Raw genomic sequence first — 17,379 nt, forward strand, 5'->3', positions numbered from 1 at the left:
AAAAAGATACTGAAAACTACAAACAGAATGTAACTGGCACAGCCATCACCTTTGATATTATTATTATTATTATTTTATTATTATTATTATTATTATTTTTATTATTATTATTAATATTATTATTATTATTATTAACCAGTCCAGTTCGAAAAATAAACCATGAGAGTATTTCTACTAATCCAGTGAAGACAAATAACTTATTAGTACGTAAATGGTACACACACACACACACACACACACACACACACACACACACATATATATATATGTATATATATATAATATATATATATATATATTTATATAATGTATATATATATAGATATTATATATATATATATATAGATATATATATATATATATATATATAATATACATATATATAGTATATATATATATATATATATATATATATATATATATATATATATATATATATATATATATATATAAGTTACAGAGGTTTCTTACCTGCACGATGTGCCAGTGCTTTGCAGCCTTAGCAATGGGGTCGGTGACGTGAGTGCAGGCAGCGCCGAAAAGCATAACCTTCCTGGGAAGGCGGTCCATCATATCGAAGAAGGACTTGGTACCCACTGCCGTGTTGCACTGTTGGTTAAAGAGAAATGAAATTTGGTGAGATCAAGTTCGCTTTTTAAAGAGATTCTGAGCATATGATACTTTTTTTTTTTTTTTTTTTTTTTTGCAAAAGGAAGCTTACGTTCTTTGAATCAGTTTGTTCATTTTACAATGATTTGGTTAGAGGAAACATAGATTCTTTCTGCAATAATGACATAAATGATATAAATATATGTCAACTGGATTCCTTTTGCAATCCTCGCTGTTATTATAAAATATATTTTTTCCTTGTATGAAGAGGTAACGACCCCCATTCACACACACACACACACACACACACACACACACACACACACACACACACAGATATATATATATATATATATATATATATTATACATCTATATATATATATACATACTATATATATATATACATATATATACTATATATATACTATATGTATATGTATATACATATATGTATATATATATATATATATATATATATATATATATATATATATTATCTGTATTTCGTTTTATAACAGGATTATATTTCATATTAATTTCAGTATAGCTCTCTGTCTCTCCATATACACATACATATAATATATATATATATATATATATATATATATATATATATATATTAATTATAGAGGAGAGAGAGAGAGAGAAGAGAGGAGAGAGAAGAGAGAGAGAGAGAGAACTATACTGAAATTAAAATGAAATAAAATCATATTACCTAAAACGCAAAACAAAGGCAAAGGAATATTGCAGTCATTTGTATACAGGTGCACCGACGCATTTATATCCACAATTGGCTATAGTGATTATGTGATAACATGTAATGAATGCAAAGTTATTAGGGTGCTGACTGTAATTAATTGTGATGGGGAATCGATGGAAATATTGAATTTCTACTAATAAGAGAAGCCAAAAGAGTTATTAATAAGAGAAGGGGAGAGCGCGGAGGCTAGAAGCATTTATTTAACTTAGTCTGACAACCCACGTGCCATTAGTTTCGAACACATCAAAGTTCAAAAGGCTTATTTTTCATTGTCGTTGAATGAACGAAGGTTAGGAAAAAGGGAAGATTATTTTAACCTAATGGTTTTTATTAGAAATTTCATTTGATCGCATGGCTGTAATACGAATGGAATGGTTTATTTCCTAGAATCCATTTTGTAGTCTAGGAATAAGGAAATCTTTGTTATTGGAGTTTTATTTATAATAAATGGCATGCATGTCTATGAATAAACTGTTAGTAGACAGTACGGCAATCAAAACGCAGAATAATGTCTCTTTGGGCATTCGTTGTCGATAGGTGCATTATCAACAACTGACTTTTACGATCACATGAAATGCCGTGGCCCCCAATAAAAAAAAAAAAAAAAAAAAAAAAAAAAGGGTGTTTGTAAAAGTACATCACAGGTGGAAGTTAAATGGGAAGGCTCCGCCCATATAATGAATAATTGAAAGTCATGAAAACCCATGAAGTCCCATAAATAAAAGAGTCAATATTAATGGAGGTAAATCGATCGAATTGCTTCGTTTTGGGGACACGTCAACGGTCGCCTCCGACATTAGCATATACATCCATGGCAGTCAATAAATGAATTCCATTGGCGCTAATTGGGTCATTAATAACGGGATTTCTATCTAGTAACGGGTTGTAATTGAGCGCGCTCTAATCTCATATTATGGAAACTGACATTTAACATATACAGAGCTGTGGCATTATGAGTTCGGCAATAAAAACCTGTAATGTGTCAGATTAATGGAGCGTAATTATGAGCTGGTTTAAAGCTCACGTTTTGTCGTAATTCACTGCATAATGTTCCCGGTTCAATTACACAAATGAAGGATAATGTAATAACATGCGGCGCCATGTTGCATCAGCCAAATATTCAGAATCTTTGGAGGTTACCTACTTTCCTCTATTCCGATGAGGAAATGAGCTCATTAACATGAAAATAATAACCTGTTTGTACGTGGAAAGTCTGTGTAAAACTAATTAACCTTTAATGAAAATACAGATGCGTTTTTATTCTATTTTTGTATCTTGCAATTAAGGTTTTCTTTTTCAAAGAGGCAGCTTATTAAAGTTGGAAAAGTCATTGAGCATAAATAGTTAGAACGATAAACAGGAAGTACACAAGACCCTTATGTCATTATGACCAATAAATTACAAACTTAATACTAGGCCCTTTCATGCAGGGTTGTTATCCGTTTACTGAGGAACTTTAACAAGCTTAATTCCCGTGTATTATGTTTAAGTTCCCGCTTTTAGTTATATATATAATATATATATTATATATATATATATATATATAATATATAGTATATATATAGATATATATATATATATATATATATATATATATATATATATATAGAATATATAGATATATATATATATATATATATATATATATATATACACGATGAAGAAGATTAAGGACAGAACACAATGAAATTCACATTTGGCTTTAATCCTACGTTTCGTGACAACATCGCCACATCTTCAGGGATTTTCTACAAAATAAAATATATGCTACCATAAAACAAGAGCTGATTACAAAATCCAATAGATGAATAACTATTGTATCTTTTTTATCAGCAGCTATTTTATGATAGGATATTATTCTTTATTTTTTGAAAATCTCTGAAGATGTTGCGATGTTGTCACGAAACGTAGGATTAAAGCCAAAATGAGGGTTATTCATGCATCATTTCGTTGCACAGCCCCAATCTTGCTTCATCGTGTGAATAAGAGCCTTGCGCGTCTGATCTGTGTTGTGTATATATATATATATATTATATATATATATATATATATATATATATATATATATATATATATATCATAAACACTTACACCCGTATACATACGCAAGTATAAGGGTATAGCAGTGAAGAAATGCTAGGTATGTGTGTATGCATAACCCCTGGTACGTATACGTAGTAAGCTACGGCTATTTTTATTTTTTTTAGTTTAGGATGAACTAAGCCAATTATATTTATTCATTATATATATTTTTTCGAAGCTGAACAGAAACGAATGATGTGCCTAAATGATGTAAAAACAGATACCTGATAGTAATCCTGTAAAAACAGAAACGCTTTAAATGTGCGGATTTGTTGACTTAATAAAAGCAAGTTGAGGTAATGACAATGTGAAGCATGAAATACTGATTAAAGGGTATTTTATTATTTCTGATAATAATTTTCTAAATAATCATTATTATCATTCATCTATTCATACTTTATCACAATAATTTATATATTTCATTTCCATAGGGCGCTGAATAATCCTGGTGGGTTCCGGCGCTTGGTCCTCAAGACCTAAATTTCATAATCAATCAACAGTAACATCAAAGAAAATGGGACATATATACATAGAAGTTCATATCTATTTTTATGACTTTGGATGGAAAACGTTTTAAACCTGTGGTGCTGCCACATATATAACTAAGTTACATAATTATCATCATCATCATCACATCATCATCATGTAACTTATCGTACTCGAAACCCTTGCGCATTATAACTTGAGGTAACTTGGACTTGGTCAGTGGTCAGTGTAATCTGTGGCAATATCAGGTCACTAACAATAAAAAAAGTTGTCCAAGCTACTGAATTCAATTATTTACACCAGCTTTTGAATAATATATATATATATATATATATATATATATATATATATATATATATATATATATATATATATATATAAATATGGTAAGTAGAAAACTACTATTAGTAATTTCCAGACACAATCTCTAATTGAAACTGAATTGTTTTCTTATGTTTTGCCAGAGTAGACTGTTAACCGTCCTAATAATCAAGTATTCTACCACAAGGTCTTGGAGATTCTCATGATATTAACGGCCACGGCCGGGTACGCGACGAATCCTTTATCTTATCTTATTAATATTTTTTTTATGGAAGTGCCTTTTTTTCCCTATAATTTGTTGATGATGAAGTCATATTTCGATTTCTCGATAGTCACCATGCGAGGAAATGAGACCTTCCTTCGGGACACCGGAAAGAAGATTTTTTTTTTTTTTTTTTTTTTTTTTTTTTTTTTTATCTCGAGACACTCGACTGCCGGGTAAATAATGCCTTCTTTAATATGTTTTTGTTTATATAAAGGTATTTGAATAAATCCTTACTAGCGAATATCTCAATAATTCTTTCACCATTTATTCTTACTAAAATAATCTATCTAAATTGATGCTTTCACTTTCTGTAAAGTGTCAGCTCAACAATACATTTACACATTAACTTCATGTTAAATTAACTCCCAGGAAACCACGTTCAACCGCAAATAGCTTCCCTTGTTTTCTCGCAAGCATTGTCACTCATGTACAAATAAAAATCTGCGCTTATTAGTTTTTGTACTCAAAGTAAACATACCAAAAATAATGCGAAAATAATTATAATCATTCTAGACATAACAGTATATTAAATGGATGATTACTATATATTTGTTCAGCGAAAAAAAATTATGAGCTTTAGAACTATTAATGAAAATATTCACATTGGCAAGAGCTCGGTTAACTTGGCATTGCCTGGTCCATCAGTTGATATTTATGAAACAGAAGCATCGAAAAGCAGTAAATCTGATACCTGGTGAGGCTTCGAAATTTATAGTAAAAGTTTAACAGTTCTGTTACATGAACGGTATCTAATTAATTGTGGTTCATCTTGAAAAGTCCATTTCTTTTTATTGAAATAATTTACTGTGTACATTAACTAATAATCTTAAAAGAAGGACTAGATGAGAGAGAGAGAGAGAGAGAGAGAGAGAGAGAGAGAGAGAGAGAGAGAGAGAGAGAGAGAGAGAATGCAGTTTAACTACCACCGGCTAAAATTAATCATGCATAAATAATCTGAGAGATTTACAACAGATAATCTCAGTCCTAAATAGCTCGAGTAGCTTCCGTCACCCATAAATCAGCATTAGAGAATCTAATTAGGCGACAAGACAAAAATTAAAATCCTTTAACGTTTGTAATATATTTGCATTGAAATTGAATATTATTTTATTTTTGTATCAACACTTCTGAGTTTCCTGAAAATAAGAGCACTAGTAAACAGAGCATTTATAAAAAAATGTTAAAAAATACTCATGATGGATTAATGAAGGAATAACTTACAATGTTAGGATAATTTCTGAAATAAATAGCATTTGAAAGCCATTATGAATGTATACAATGTATGGTTAGTTCCCCAGTGACACTGATTGAGTATCTGTGAAGGATCCTATCTCATCAAGGTCGCCTTCTGCAAATAAGCAACGTCAATAATGGATATTAGACGGGAGGATCTTTCTGGTGGAGAACGTTAAGCAAACAAGCCCGTATCGACCACAAATAACCTTCAGGTCATCGTGTTCCGAGAACCAATCAAGTTTCTCCGCGCTAATGACAATACGCGAACAGACAACGCGGAAGCGAGGGACGGGTGTTGGAGGGGTAAAAGTACCCAATAGAATTCCTTGAGCTTTTGTAAGGGGTCTGATGGATTATAACCACTGGCTCCTTTCAGTCTTTAGCTACGCTGATAAGCGCTGGGACGAACTGAAGACACTTAAAGATAAATGCCAGGTTCTTGATTGTTTTAAGATTGATCGAGAGCACATGAGATCTTACTAATCTGTAGCTTATATCTTATAAACAAAGAATATATAAAAGACCACCAAGCTAATATTCTTACATAATAACTGCCCCGGATTATTTAGGGGACCCGCCAATTAGTGTTATTTAAGAATCTAAATGGCAAGCTGAACACCTGCTAACATTTCTATCCATCTCTTTCGAAACGATATAGTCGGAAATAGATGGTAAAATAACATAATTAATTTCTAATCAGAAATTCAGGAGAGGCTTCCATCACAGAAAGGAAAATCAATATATTCCTGCTTTCCAATGACAATTAAAGTCCCCCCACAAATGAAAAGTGCACGAAATGCTAATTGAAGATACGAAAACACCGTAAGGAGTCATGGGTACGCGTGCATTGTCACTGGAGTACAAATAAGAGTAAAACATAATGCCAACAGCTATGAAACATCCCTCAAGAACGCATAAAGAGAGAGACGTGAGAAGGAAAGGAACAAAGGCCATGCCGAGCTTTGAATTTCGAAACGTCTCTGCAGGAGAGAGAGAGAGAGAGAGAGAGAGAGAGAGAGAGAGAGACGAGAGAAGAGAGAGAGAGAGAGAGAGAGAGAGAGAGAGAGAGAGAGAGAGAGAGATTTAAATTAATGTTTCCAAAACAATGACATTGGATCAAAGACTGTAGGCACAGTTCCGTACTTCTAAACAGTTTCTAGATTTACTGCTCAGTAGATAAACAAACAAAGTGAGAGAGAGAGAGAGAGAGAGAGAGAGAGAGAGAGAGAGAGAGAGAGAGAGAGAGAGACTTTAAATTAATGCTCCCAAAACAATCACATTGGATCAAAGAATGTAGGCACTGCTCCGTACATCTAAATACTTTCTAGATTTATTGTTCAGTAGATAAACAAAGTGGAGAGAGAGAGAGAGAGAGAGAGAGAGAGAGAGGAGAGAGAGAGAGAGAGAGAGAGAGAGAGAGATGAGAGAGAGAGAGAGAGAGAGAGAGAGAGAGTTTAAATCAATGCTCCCAAAATAGACATATTGAATCAAAGAATGTATGCTCTCCTCCATACATCTCAATAGTTCCTTGATTTGCTGTTCAGTAGTTAGATAGGCAAAAACAGAGAGAGAGAGAGAGAGAGAGAGAGAGAGAGAGAGAGAGAGAGAGAGAGAGAGTGATGGTGGATCCTCTGAAAGTCCCCGTAGCACCCAAACGCAAACATACTTTCGGATAAACTATTCAGGCGGCAAAACACAATCCCCAAACCAAACAAATGAACCCAATGTCGCCATTACACGCTGTTTGCCTTTATAACATTGTCGTTGTTGTGACGAGAGGAATGAGATCTTGTACTCAACTGGTCGAAGTGCTCTCTCTCTCTCTCTCTCTCTCTCTCTCAAACACACACACTAACTTACACACACACACACACACACACACACACACACACACACACATATATATATATATAATATTATATATATATATATATATATATATATATATATTATATATACATAAGTATATCTGTATGTGTGTTGGAAGAACTTCAGAAATATGATCAGTATCACTGATTTATGAACTAGCAATGAAGGAAAACTACAAAATCTCAAGTGAGTATCCTGCAAGTTACAGGAAATAATTGATCTTCGTATTATATGTTACAATACGAAGGCTTTTTGTATTTTTTTAAAGAACTGATTAAATATACCAAAAAAGATACCACATTTTAAATCACATCACATGGAAAATGAATTATTTACAGATTCACTGAAATAGCTGATAATTATCCGATGTTGTAATCGAGGCAAGATATTACCTTTTACAACCTACAAAAGATGTAAGTATTCTTTTGCAATTCCTTACATAATTAGAGGGGGGAATATAGCGTTGCAATTAAAAGACTTTCATTTAAAAAAAGTAAATTACTTATTTTAATCTGTTCTTTCTAAAATTGTTTCATGAATTAGTTTTTTTTCTGCGAGCTGTAAATATGATTTCATGATTTTTACCAATGTAAAGCCTTTACCTACTGGGTGCCATATTTATAAGGTGATGTCGGTCCGCCTGTCTGTCTTGCTCTGTTGTTTCGTAAAGAACTTGCCCAGTGTTATATAAAGGGGAATATTGATTTCTGTGCCCTTGCTCTTCAAATTTGCATAACCCTTCTTCCACCGGTTCTTTACTCAGGTCGATAATACGAACAGGTGTCTCAAGTTGTTGAGTACTTGAATATTTCCACAAAGGAATATGTAATAGAAGTCTAAATCAATAGCAAATTGCTGCCTCTACGACTGAGAATGTACAAGTACATTGAACTTAATTGAATTAACTTTTTCTTTATGCACCTTTTATAAACTTTCGTAAGTTCATTATCTTATCTATTCTCTTTGTTCTCTCTTTTATTGTACATTCTGCCTAAATTTAATATTTGTTTATACCAGTGTTTTATGTACCATGAACACTGCAGCCCAGATTAAAAGAAGTCCGTCTTAGAAAATCATGATGTATTACACTTTCCTTACAGAACATATTTCTCCTGTAGAAATGTTTATAATTAAAAGAACGCTTTTTCACTTCCAGGTATCCGTGATTACCTAATGATATATATGTTATTCACTATGCTAGGATGTATATTTATTTGACGAGTTTTCGGTTTGATACCATGCATCCACACACAACATACACACACATATAAATATATATATATATATATATATATATATATATATATATATATATATATATATATATATATATATATATGTGTGTGTGTGTGTGTGTGTGAATGTGTGTGGTGTGTGTGTGTGAGTAAGAATGTAATACTCTCTGAAATGAGAAAACTAAAATAGAAATGTGTGTAAGAGTAAGGTTTAGGTAAATGAATGTTAAGATAAGCGAAATAAATGATAGCAGTTGATTCGTATAAGCATTTGCAAGCAGAGGTAACTGATTAAAGTGAGAAGAAAGAAAACTTGAATTACACAATAAATAAAACAAGGAAGGGAACAAAAGCTTTGAAAAATAACTAGACGGCCTGCCTATGGGAGCTGAGGTTGCAAAGTATAAAATGACTGTTAATCCATCATTCTTTTACGGAAGTGATTCGCAAAAGTTCGATGAAAATGAGGAAAAATGGTAGAAGCTGTTAAGATTAATGATTCGAATATTTATGGGGTATGAGAAGGATTGAAAGAATGGGAGAGCATTAGAAGACTACGTCAAAGGTCTAGCATAGGTGAAAGTATGGGGCCGAGGAATTTGAGTATGTTTAGCCATATAAAAAGTGATATTTTGGGGAGGAGGAGAAGGAAAAAAAAAAGAAATGCTGGGTGCATAGAATGGAAGGTGGATTGAGAAATAAATGCCTCAGCACACAAGCAACTTCCAGGATAGAGTTGACCGCCAATGTGTATATGTAGGCAAACATGTGCTGATGAGAAGCAGATATACTAAGCGATAAATTCAGTTTGGAAGTGTTCTCCGCAGTTGTGTACTGTAACTAGTCATTAGCTGAAAATATATACAAAATAAAAACAGAATTATAAAAGAAGTCTGAATGCAATTAACCTTTTTCTTTTTATGAAAAACGCCGATAATTCATGCAAAAGACTTCCATGAGAAATCATATCTTTCTTTTAAAAGTTGATTTTTTCTTCTCTTTGCGAGGAAAGAGGAAGAAAAGAAAAAGTAGTCATTATGCTTCTTCCTACGTCCTCGTTAATGACCTCCTTCAGTGTCTTTCTGGAGTGGCGAGGAAATCTTAGGTACCACTTGGAGGTTACAAATTCAAAGAAGAAACCAGATGTAAAGTACGGCGATCGTTATACGAAAACTCATGCATGAATATATATTTACGTATATATATATATATATATATATTATATAGATTAATTAAATAATATATATATATAAATAATATATATGTGTGTGTGTGTGTGTGTGTGTGTGTGTGTGTGTGTTTGTGTGTGTGTGTGAATAAATACATATATCGAATGAAGATGAGAGAAAATGTAAGTTACTGAACAGATGAAACAAGACAATAGGATAATATGCATAAGATCAAAGGAAAATTCAGCATCTGTGAAAGCTATGATAATTATTCCAATTCTTCTTTATGGAGAAACTGAATATGAATGGATGAATGTCTTGTCTGTGCAATGTGTGAGTTGAAGAAGTGAGAAGTAGAAGCAAATACTTAATTCAGGAGTTAAAGTATGACGAAGATATTGATGATTATATTTGCATTTCTGATGAGCCACCCCTCGTCTGGAGAAGTAGATTATGGTTGAAAAGAATGAGGTCACCTTTGCTAGGTCCATTGATCGTTTACGGTCTGCCGTCCCTAAGCTGTAAATGAATACCAGCTTATGAGGGAGGGGGCTATGAAAAAGCGTGTGAGACTTAGCATCCTTATTCCTGTGGACATGAGGAGAAGTTCAAATTCAGGTGCGTCCTTCCACCCCACTACCCCATCCCCTCAACCCCCCCCCCCCCCCTCCAACGGGAGAAAGAATTTGTGATATACACACATACACACACACACTTATATATACGTTTATGTGCATAAACATACATACATACATACACACCTATTTATATATGCGTATACATACATACAAACATACATACATACATACATACAAAGTATAAATACGTACACAGAAAAACGTAAAGCAGACTCGAATTCGGGAAATCATTCTCGAACTAAATTTCAAGGATTAGATACATTTATAACTCAAGGGAAGGTCGCAAACGATCCCGAAGCACGAGAGAGGGGCATTAAGACCCCCAACAAAAGAGATAAAGTTTCGACAAACGATTTCTCTCATTCCTCTGATCGTTAGCGGGTCCTTTTTCTTCTAAATAAGCTTCATCACCGAGTGGTTAAGAGTTGGTGAACGTGGTTTTCGAATGGACTCTTTATTTACAATTTTCGGTTGAGAATTTCACTCGTGGGTTTTATTCTTCTTTCTCGGTTGAAACAGATTTTTTAAAATTACGAGGAAAGTGAAAGTGTGGCTCATTTTAAATAGCGATGTAAAGAATGATCTGTGTGTCTTTGCTGGCCTTTCAACGGTTTCACCCTAACTTTACGATCTTTAGATTATAATGGTAGAACCTTAGGACAAATAACATACACGGGAAATGGGAAACCGCTTTAATTTACCGTATTTCACCCCAGTAGAAGGTTTTTCTTGAAACTTAGATTTTTCAAGGTTAAAAATGTAATAAGGTCCAGGTTTTTGCTAATTCCCCAGCAGAACCGTCAATAAGTATGGATATATGAAATTAATATTCGTAATTAAGAGAGATGTCAAATAAAAAAAGAATAAAAAGTGATGAAATTAATAATGAAAGTAAGCGTAAGAAGAAAAAGGAACATAATATTACCGGCTTAATTAGAAATCTCCGGAATTCCTTCCGTTCTCTCGCAACTTAAGAATTTCATTACATGAGTAAAATCATCTTTTTCATTTACATTGCATCCTCCGCACTCCTTCTTCGTTAGACGTAAAATTTCAGAGCAAGGAAATTACGTAATTCAATATAAAGTATAGAAAATAACATAGATGGTCTATTTTAAATAGTAATTATCTTCAGGATTAGTAGGAAAACAGGAAGTGTACTCGAAAAAATTATTTACCTATGCGTATTTAATTAACCCCTCTCTTACTACTACCTTCTTCTCCCTTTGTCTTTCCTGCTTGGTTCTACCAATATATTCAATATATATTAATAATATATATATATAATAAATATTTATATATAATATATATATATAATGTTATGTATGTATATATAGATTATATATACATATATATATATATACTATATATATATATATATATAATAATATGATATAATATATATATATATCATAATATATAATATTTATATATGTATATATATATATATATATATATATATGTATATATATATATATATATATACTATATAATATGTATATATATATACATATCAGTATATATAGTATATATATATATATATTATATATATATATATATATATATATATCTCCATTTCTGTGAAACGTAAATGAAACATTAAGTTTCAGCTATCTAAGATACTTTGAGTTACAAGCAGAAAATATCATATACTACTCCACATCACAAAATCATGTTATTTTATAAAAAGCTCGCAAGTCAGTGTAACATATGCGCATGTTGCCGTTAGCCTTAAACATAATTTTAAAGGTATTCAACCTTGAACTAGTTCTGAACTTCATTTGAGAGCTTTGGAGATACAAGCCCACATGACTACCGACCACGCATCAGATCTCTGTGCTTTTTGAGACTTTGATGATGTAAGTAGGGCGAGTATGTTCCGAGATGGTATGCCAAAGGCGTTAGACCGGAAGAGGTTCTTTTTCTTATTCTTCTTCTTTTACGTAACCCACGTAATCTGATCTATAATAATATTTCCATGAAAATAAAAATCTTTAACCATTGTCAACTGAACACCGTAAGTCTAATACAGATATTTATGTATTAGCACCACTTGTTGACTTACAGTTTTTTTTATCAACTATCTTTTTATCTAGAGAAGGTCAGTCGTAAACTGCCTTTACCATTTATGACTGTGTAGTTGAATCCCATCTGAAACAATCTCTACTTTTATTTCTAATTTTGGAATGGCCGCCTTGCAAAAATGAACCTACTAAGAATATAGCAAATTAGAAAAGAGAAAAGATCACTGAAGCCATAGAAATGAATTATTCTTGAGACTTGCTTTTCAGTCCAACAGCGCATAGCAAATACTTCAAATGTGAATTTAACAAACATCTGTTCAAATAGTTTCTATGTTAAATACTAAATTTAGAAAATACTTCCTAATATTGGCACCTTTTCACTTACAAATTGTGCTAAACGTTAGATACCAAAAATTATTAAGAGTTTTTCTTTACCTTTAAAGTCATGTACTGCGCAATTGGTTAAGTATATTTATTCAGCTAATTACGTTCACTAATAAAAACAAGTAAAAAATGCGCCGAAGTTTCTTTGACGAAATCAAGGTAACTAAAAATAGATCTATCTTTCGGAGGTCTCAGTATAATGTTGTATGGCCAGCGGCCCAACAACTTAACCAGCGCCCGGTGGTAACCTGGCCCATATCGTTGCCAGACGTACGATTTTGGTTAACTTTAACATTAAAAAGAATAAAAACTACAGAGGCTAGAGGTCTGCAGTTTGGTATATTTGATGATTGGAGGGTAAATGATCAACATAGCAATTTGCAGCCCTCTAGCCTCAGTTGTTTTAAGACAAGAGGGCGGACAGACAAAGCCAGCACATAGTCTTTTTTTCGAAAAAACTAAAAAGTCAATCGCTTGTATATATTTACTTTGTTAGAATTTTGCATTTAAATTATTTTTTTTTATATAACCCGAATCACTACGAAAACATATGCAGAGATACACCCACAAACGAAAATACCTCCTTTGTATTCACTGTGACTAGTGTGAGGTTGGCCAGTTTCCCAAATTTCACTCAAAAATCTTATTTTGTCGGAAAACGTAATGAAAATTTTCCCTGTTACCTTAAGGGAGTTTCGAACACTAGGGTTCTATGTTAACATACTAATCTCTTTCAAGTAGTCTCTTTACCTAAATGTCCAATTTTATCATATCAAGTAAATTTAAGCAGTAATATATATCACATCATTATCAAAAGAAAATCAATAAATAGAAAAGTTATGCGAACAGTTTCATCCAAAATTTTCATAAGGATTTCCCCCGTTATGATCGAAACTATATGAAAACGCCGACGCTAAAATAAGGCGGGGAAAATGTCACACTGTATCTCATCTACATAGTTATTAACACTTTCCCCTCCCTTTATGATAAAAAAGAGATATAAAGTGAAAGAAAACAGAAAGGCATTCTATAATGTAGAAAGCAGTCCAGCGCTTCCTCCCGTGAACAAGCAAGTTAATGAATTCACTAAGAAAGCGGCCTAAGTTTACATACCATTAGAGTGTACTCGTACCTTTGTATTATTTAATGAGGAGTGGCCTGGACCTAGTTATCTTCTTCTAAGTCTTTTATATCAAAAGGAGCTGGTGGTGGTAGTGGAGGAGGAGGAATAGCCTTGTTAAACTTGATAAATTTTACCTCGTTGCCGGGTAATTATTTTTTTTTCCACTTATGGGTAGCATGATTGATATAAAATAATTTTGCATTTGTACAGTTGGCTTGAGGTAAGAACTTTCTTTGATTGCAGCGAACAAAGAGCTCAGTGATCTGTATAACATGAAGCGTTTCTACAGTTCCCTATGGAAGTGACATGTAAACATCATATATTGCAATAACATTATTCATTAGTTGTTGTTGTGAACAAACGTTCGTTCGTTCTACTAAATAAAAAATTCTGATTTGTGAGGCTGAACGTGATTCTCAGGTGTCCCAAAAACTAACAATTAAATACGCAATCTTCACCAACAACTTTATCGTAGACTTAATGAAAGTGTGGGTAATAAATAATAAATGAGCGCCTGTTATGAAAACGAATATTGCATGAAAACAGTTCACACTGAACAATACCGACCATTTCGAGAACACAGTAATAAATTAGGGAATTTTTCTTTACACTGTTTAATCTTAGTAATTTTAGCTAATGACAAAATAATTCAAGGGTAAAAAAATCCCTTTTTCTGCTTAAGTAGCAGAAATTTCAGAATGTGAAATCAGATTTCCTTTTATGGCTGAAAACTATACGGATTCATATAAAGTGCACTTTTCTAAGTCATGTATAAATTGCATTGAAAGTATAAAGTGCAAATCGCTTTGATCTTTTAAATTTAAGTTGCTATGATTAGGACCAATATTCCTAGAAAAAAAAGAAAATAAGTAAAAAGAAATTAAATGGATTATAAAACGAAATATTGATTAAACGTAATGGCATCAAAAAAAAATCGACTTATAAACTTCAAAAACTACGCGATTTGTCTCTAACAAATACGCTTTTCATTAATTAGTTTTAGAGATGTATGTTTAATCTGAAGATAATATCACATACTGGTGCTGCAGAAACAAATGTTAGATAAGTGTCCTTGAAAAGACTTTAGTCACGGTTTTCAAGAACATATACAGAAAACCTACTTAATAAGCAGTTCAGAATTTCTCAGTTGAAGACTAAATGGACCTTTTTTTATTTTGTTTTCTATTTTATAACCTAGATACGCTAATACTGCTTATAAGCTGCATCAAAGAATTTCATGAAATCACCAGTGAAAAGGATGTTATTTTGTAAAGAAGTTAATCTGATCAGACCTAGAGTTAGCTGTAAATCTAGTACAAGCGAACCAGCAATAATAATAAGTGCATCCTTACGAGGAAAAAACATAAAATAGAACCAACAACAAATTCAGTAGCAACAACGAAAACAACGACAGAAGCCACAACAAGTACATCAACTAAGGTTGTCGTTATTCCTCATATTGCAAAGTACAAGGAGAGTATGTTTCTCAATAAATCACTCGCTCCTAATGATGAAAGATACATAGACCCGCTCGCTATACGGGCGGGAGGAACACGCGAGAAGACAGCGATTTTCTCCCTTACGAGCGCCAAACGACAAGACACATATTAGGGCTTGAAAGCATACTCCCATTCATACCTCAATTCCTTCCTTTTTTGCGTTATGGCAGGCAAACAGTTCTTACGCGCATCTCGAAAGTGTTCTTGTTTTGAAAACTCTCTCTCTCTCTCTCTCTCTCTCTCTCTCTCTCGTTTCTTTTCCGGAAATTCTTCTTCTCTCTTCTCTCTCTCTCGTCTCTCTTCTTCTTCTTCCTTCTTCTTCTTTTTCTCTTCTTACTTCTTCTTCTTCTTCTTCTTCTTCTTCTTCTTCTTCAGAAAAAGAAAACAGGTCTTGATTCACCTCGCTGAAAAGGAGCCCAAGTTCTTTTCTTTCTGGATTTGATGACCTCGTTTTCTTCATCAGCTGTTGCCCTACTTTGATTTATATTCTAATTTCTTTCTCATTAGCAGAGGCTTTGAAAAAATTCCTTTTCTGACATATCACTGGTAATAAGCGTTTTTCATGTGGGTAATTTAAAATCTTGAAATGAAAATATCACCGAGAATGACAGGAATAAAGGATTTTGATTAAGCATCCATGCACAATTGGTGATTGACATTGTTCTATTACATAATTCGTAATGTGCTACGAAATTATTAACGGATATGTTTGACAACATCATTATTTATGTTCTAAAAAAAAAAGTCCTCTATGTTGTTTGACAATTCACTATTCACCTGCGAAATCTGCTAATTTCGTTTTCCATTAGAATAATAATCAATAGTCTTTAGATAGCTTCAAAGATCTTTTTTTTTTTGTTTTTACTGACCAAGTAGTCCACAAAATTAAATCATCTGAGTATCAATTGTTTGTTTTACTTGGATATCTAACTCTGACTATAATATTCAAAGAACGCGCGTATTTTTATGGAAACAGAAACCGACAGTTGCCCACCTCCGTGGAGTAACCAAGATGGACTGAATGCCATTAGATAAACGACCTCAATAAGTTCACACTCTCGAATTTCCCGGAAGAATATTTGGTACTGAGGGAAGGTACATATGTTGCTGGAAACAAATTGCCGGAATATCTCCTGAGTTTATGGTTGGATGTTCTTCAAGTGATTCAAATACGCTTTGGCTTTCCCATCGTAAACTAATATGATGGAAGTCTTGTATTCTAAGAGGGCAAAGATACGGCAGGAGTTCTATATAGGCATAAAGGCTCTGGAAGATGTCAACAAATAAAAATGACTAGGTATAAACCGTATACATATCTGTTTTGAGGAAAATTTTGATATACAAAATTTTTAGAAAGAACAGGTAATATTTTGTAAGGATGTATAACTTTTCCATGACCATTTAATCAATTGGTGAAATGTTCTTTTAAAGCACACACACACACACACACACACAAACACACACACACACACACACACACACACACACATATATATATCATATATATATATTATATAATATATATATATATATATATATAAATTATATATATAGTCATATCACATTACCGTGATTCATATACATATATCGAGCTACAATGTCCTTTGAGTGGTATAGCTTCCCTGACGTTCCTGGATTTTAATGTACCTGCGTTCGCGCCCAAGTACAGGTAAATCT

The 17,379-nt window shown here is 32.8% G+C and overlaps 1 protein-coding gene across 1 annotated transcript in view; it reads right to left on the bottom strand.

The window, feature by feature from the left end:
* The window catches only part of LOC135206695 (uncharacterized), a 197,476-nt gene that overhangs the window by 78,342 nt on the left and 101,755 nt on the right, over window positions 1-17,379 (bottom strand). Inside the window, 1 exon segment of the mRNA XM_064238117.1 lies at window positions 472-609. Coding sequence (XP_064094187.1) covers window positions 472-609 — 138 coding nt within the window.

This window comes from Macrobrachium nipponense, chromosome 31 (assembly GCF_015104395.2).
Source record: "Macrobrachium nipponense isolate FS-2020 chromosome 31, ASM1510439v2, whole genome shotgun sequence".
NCBI classification, from domain to species: Eukaryota; Metazoa; Arthropoda; class Malacostraca; order Decapoda; family Palaemonidae; genus Macrobrachium; species Macrobrachium nipponense.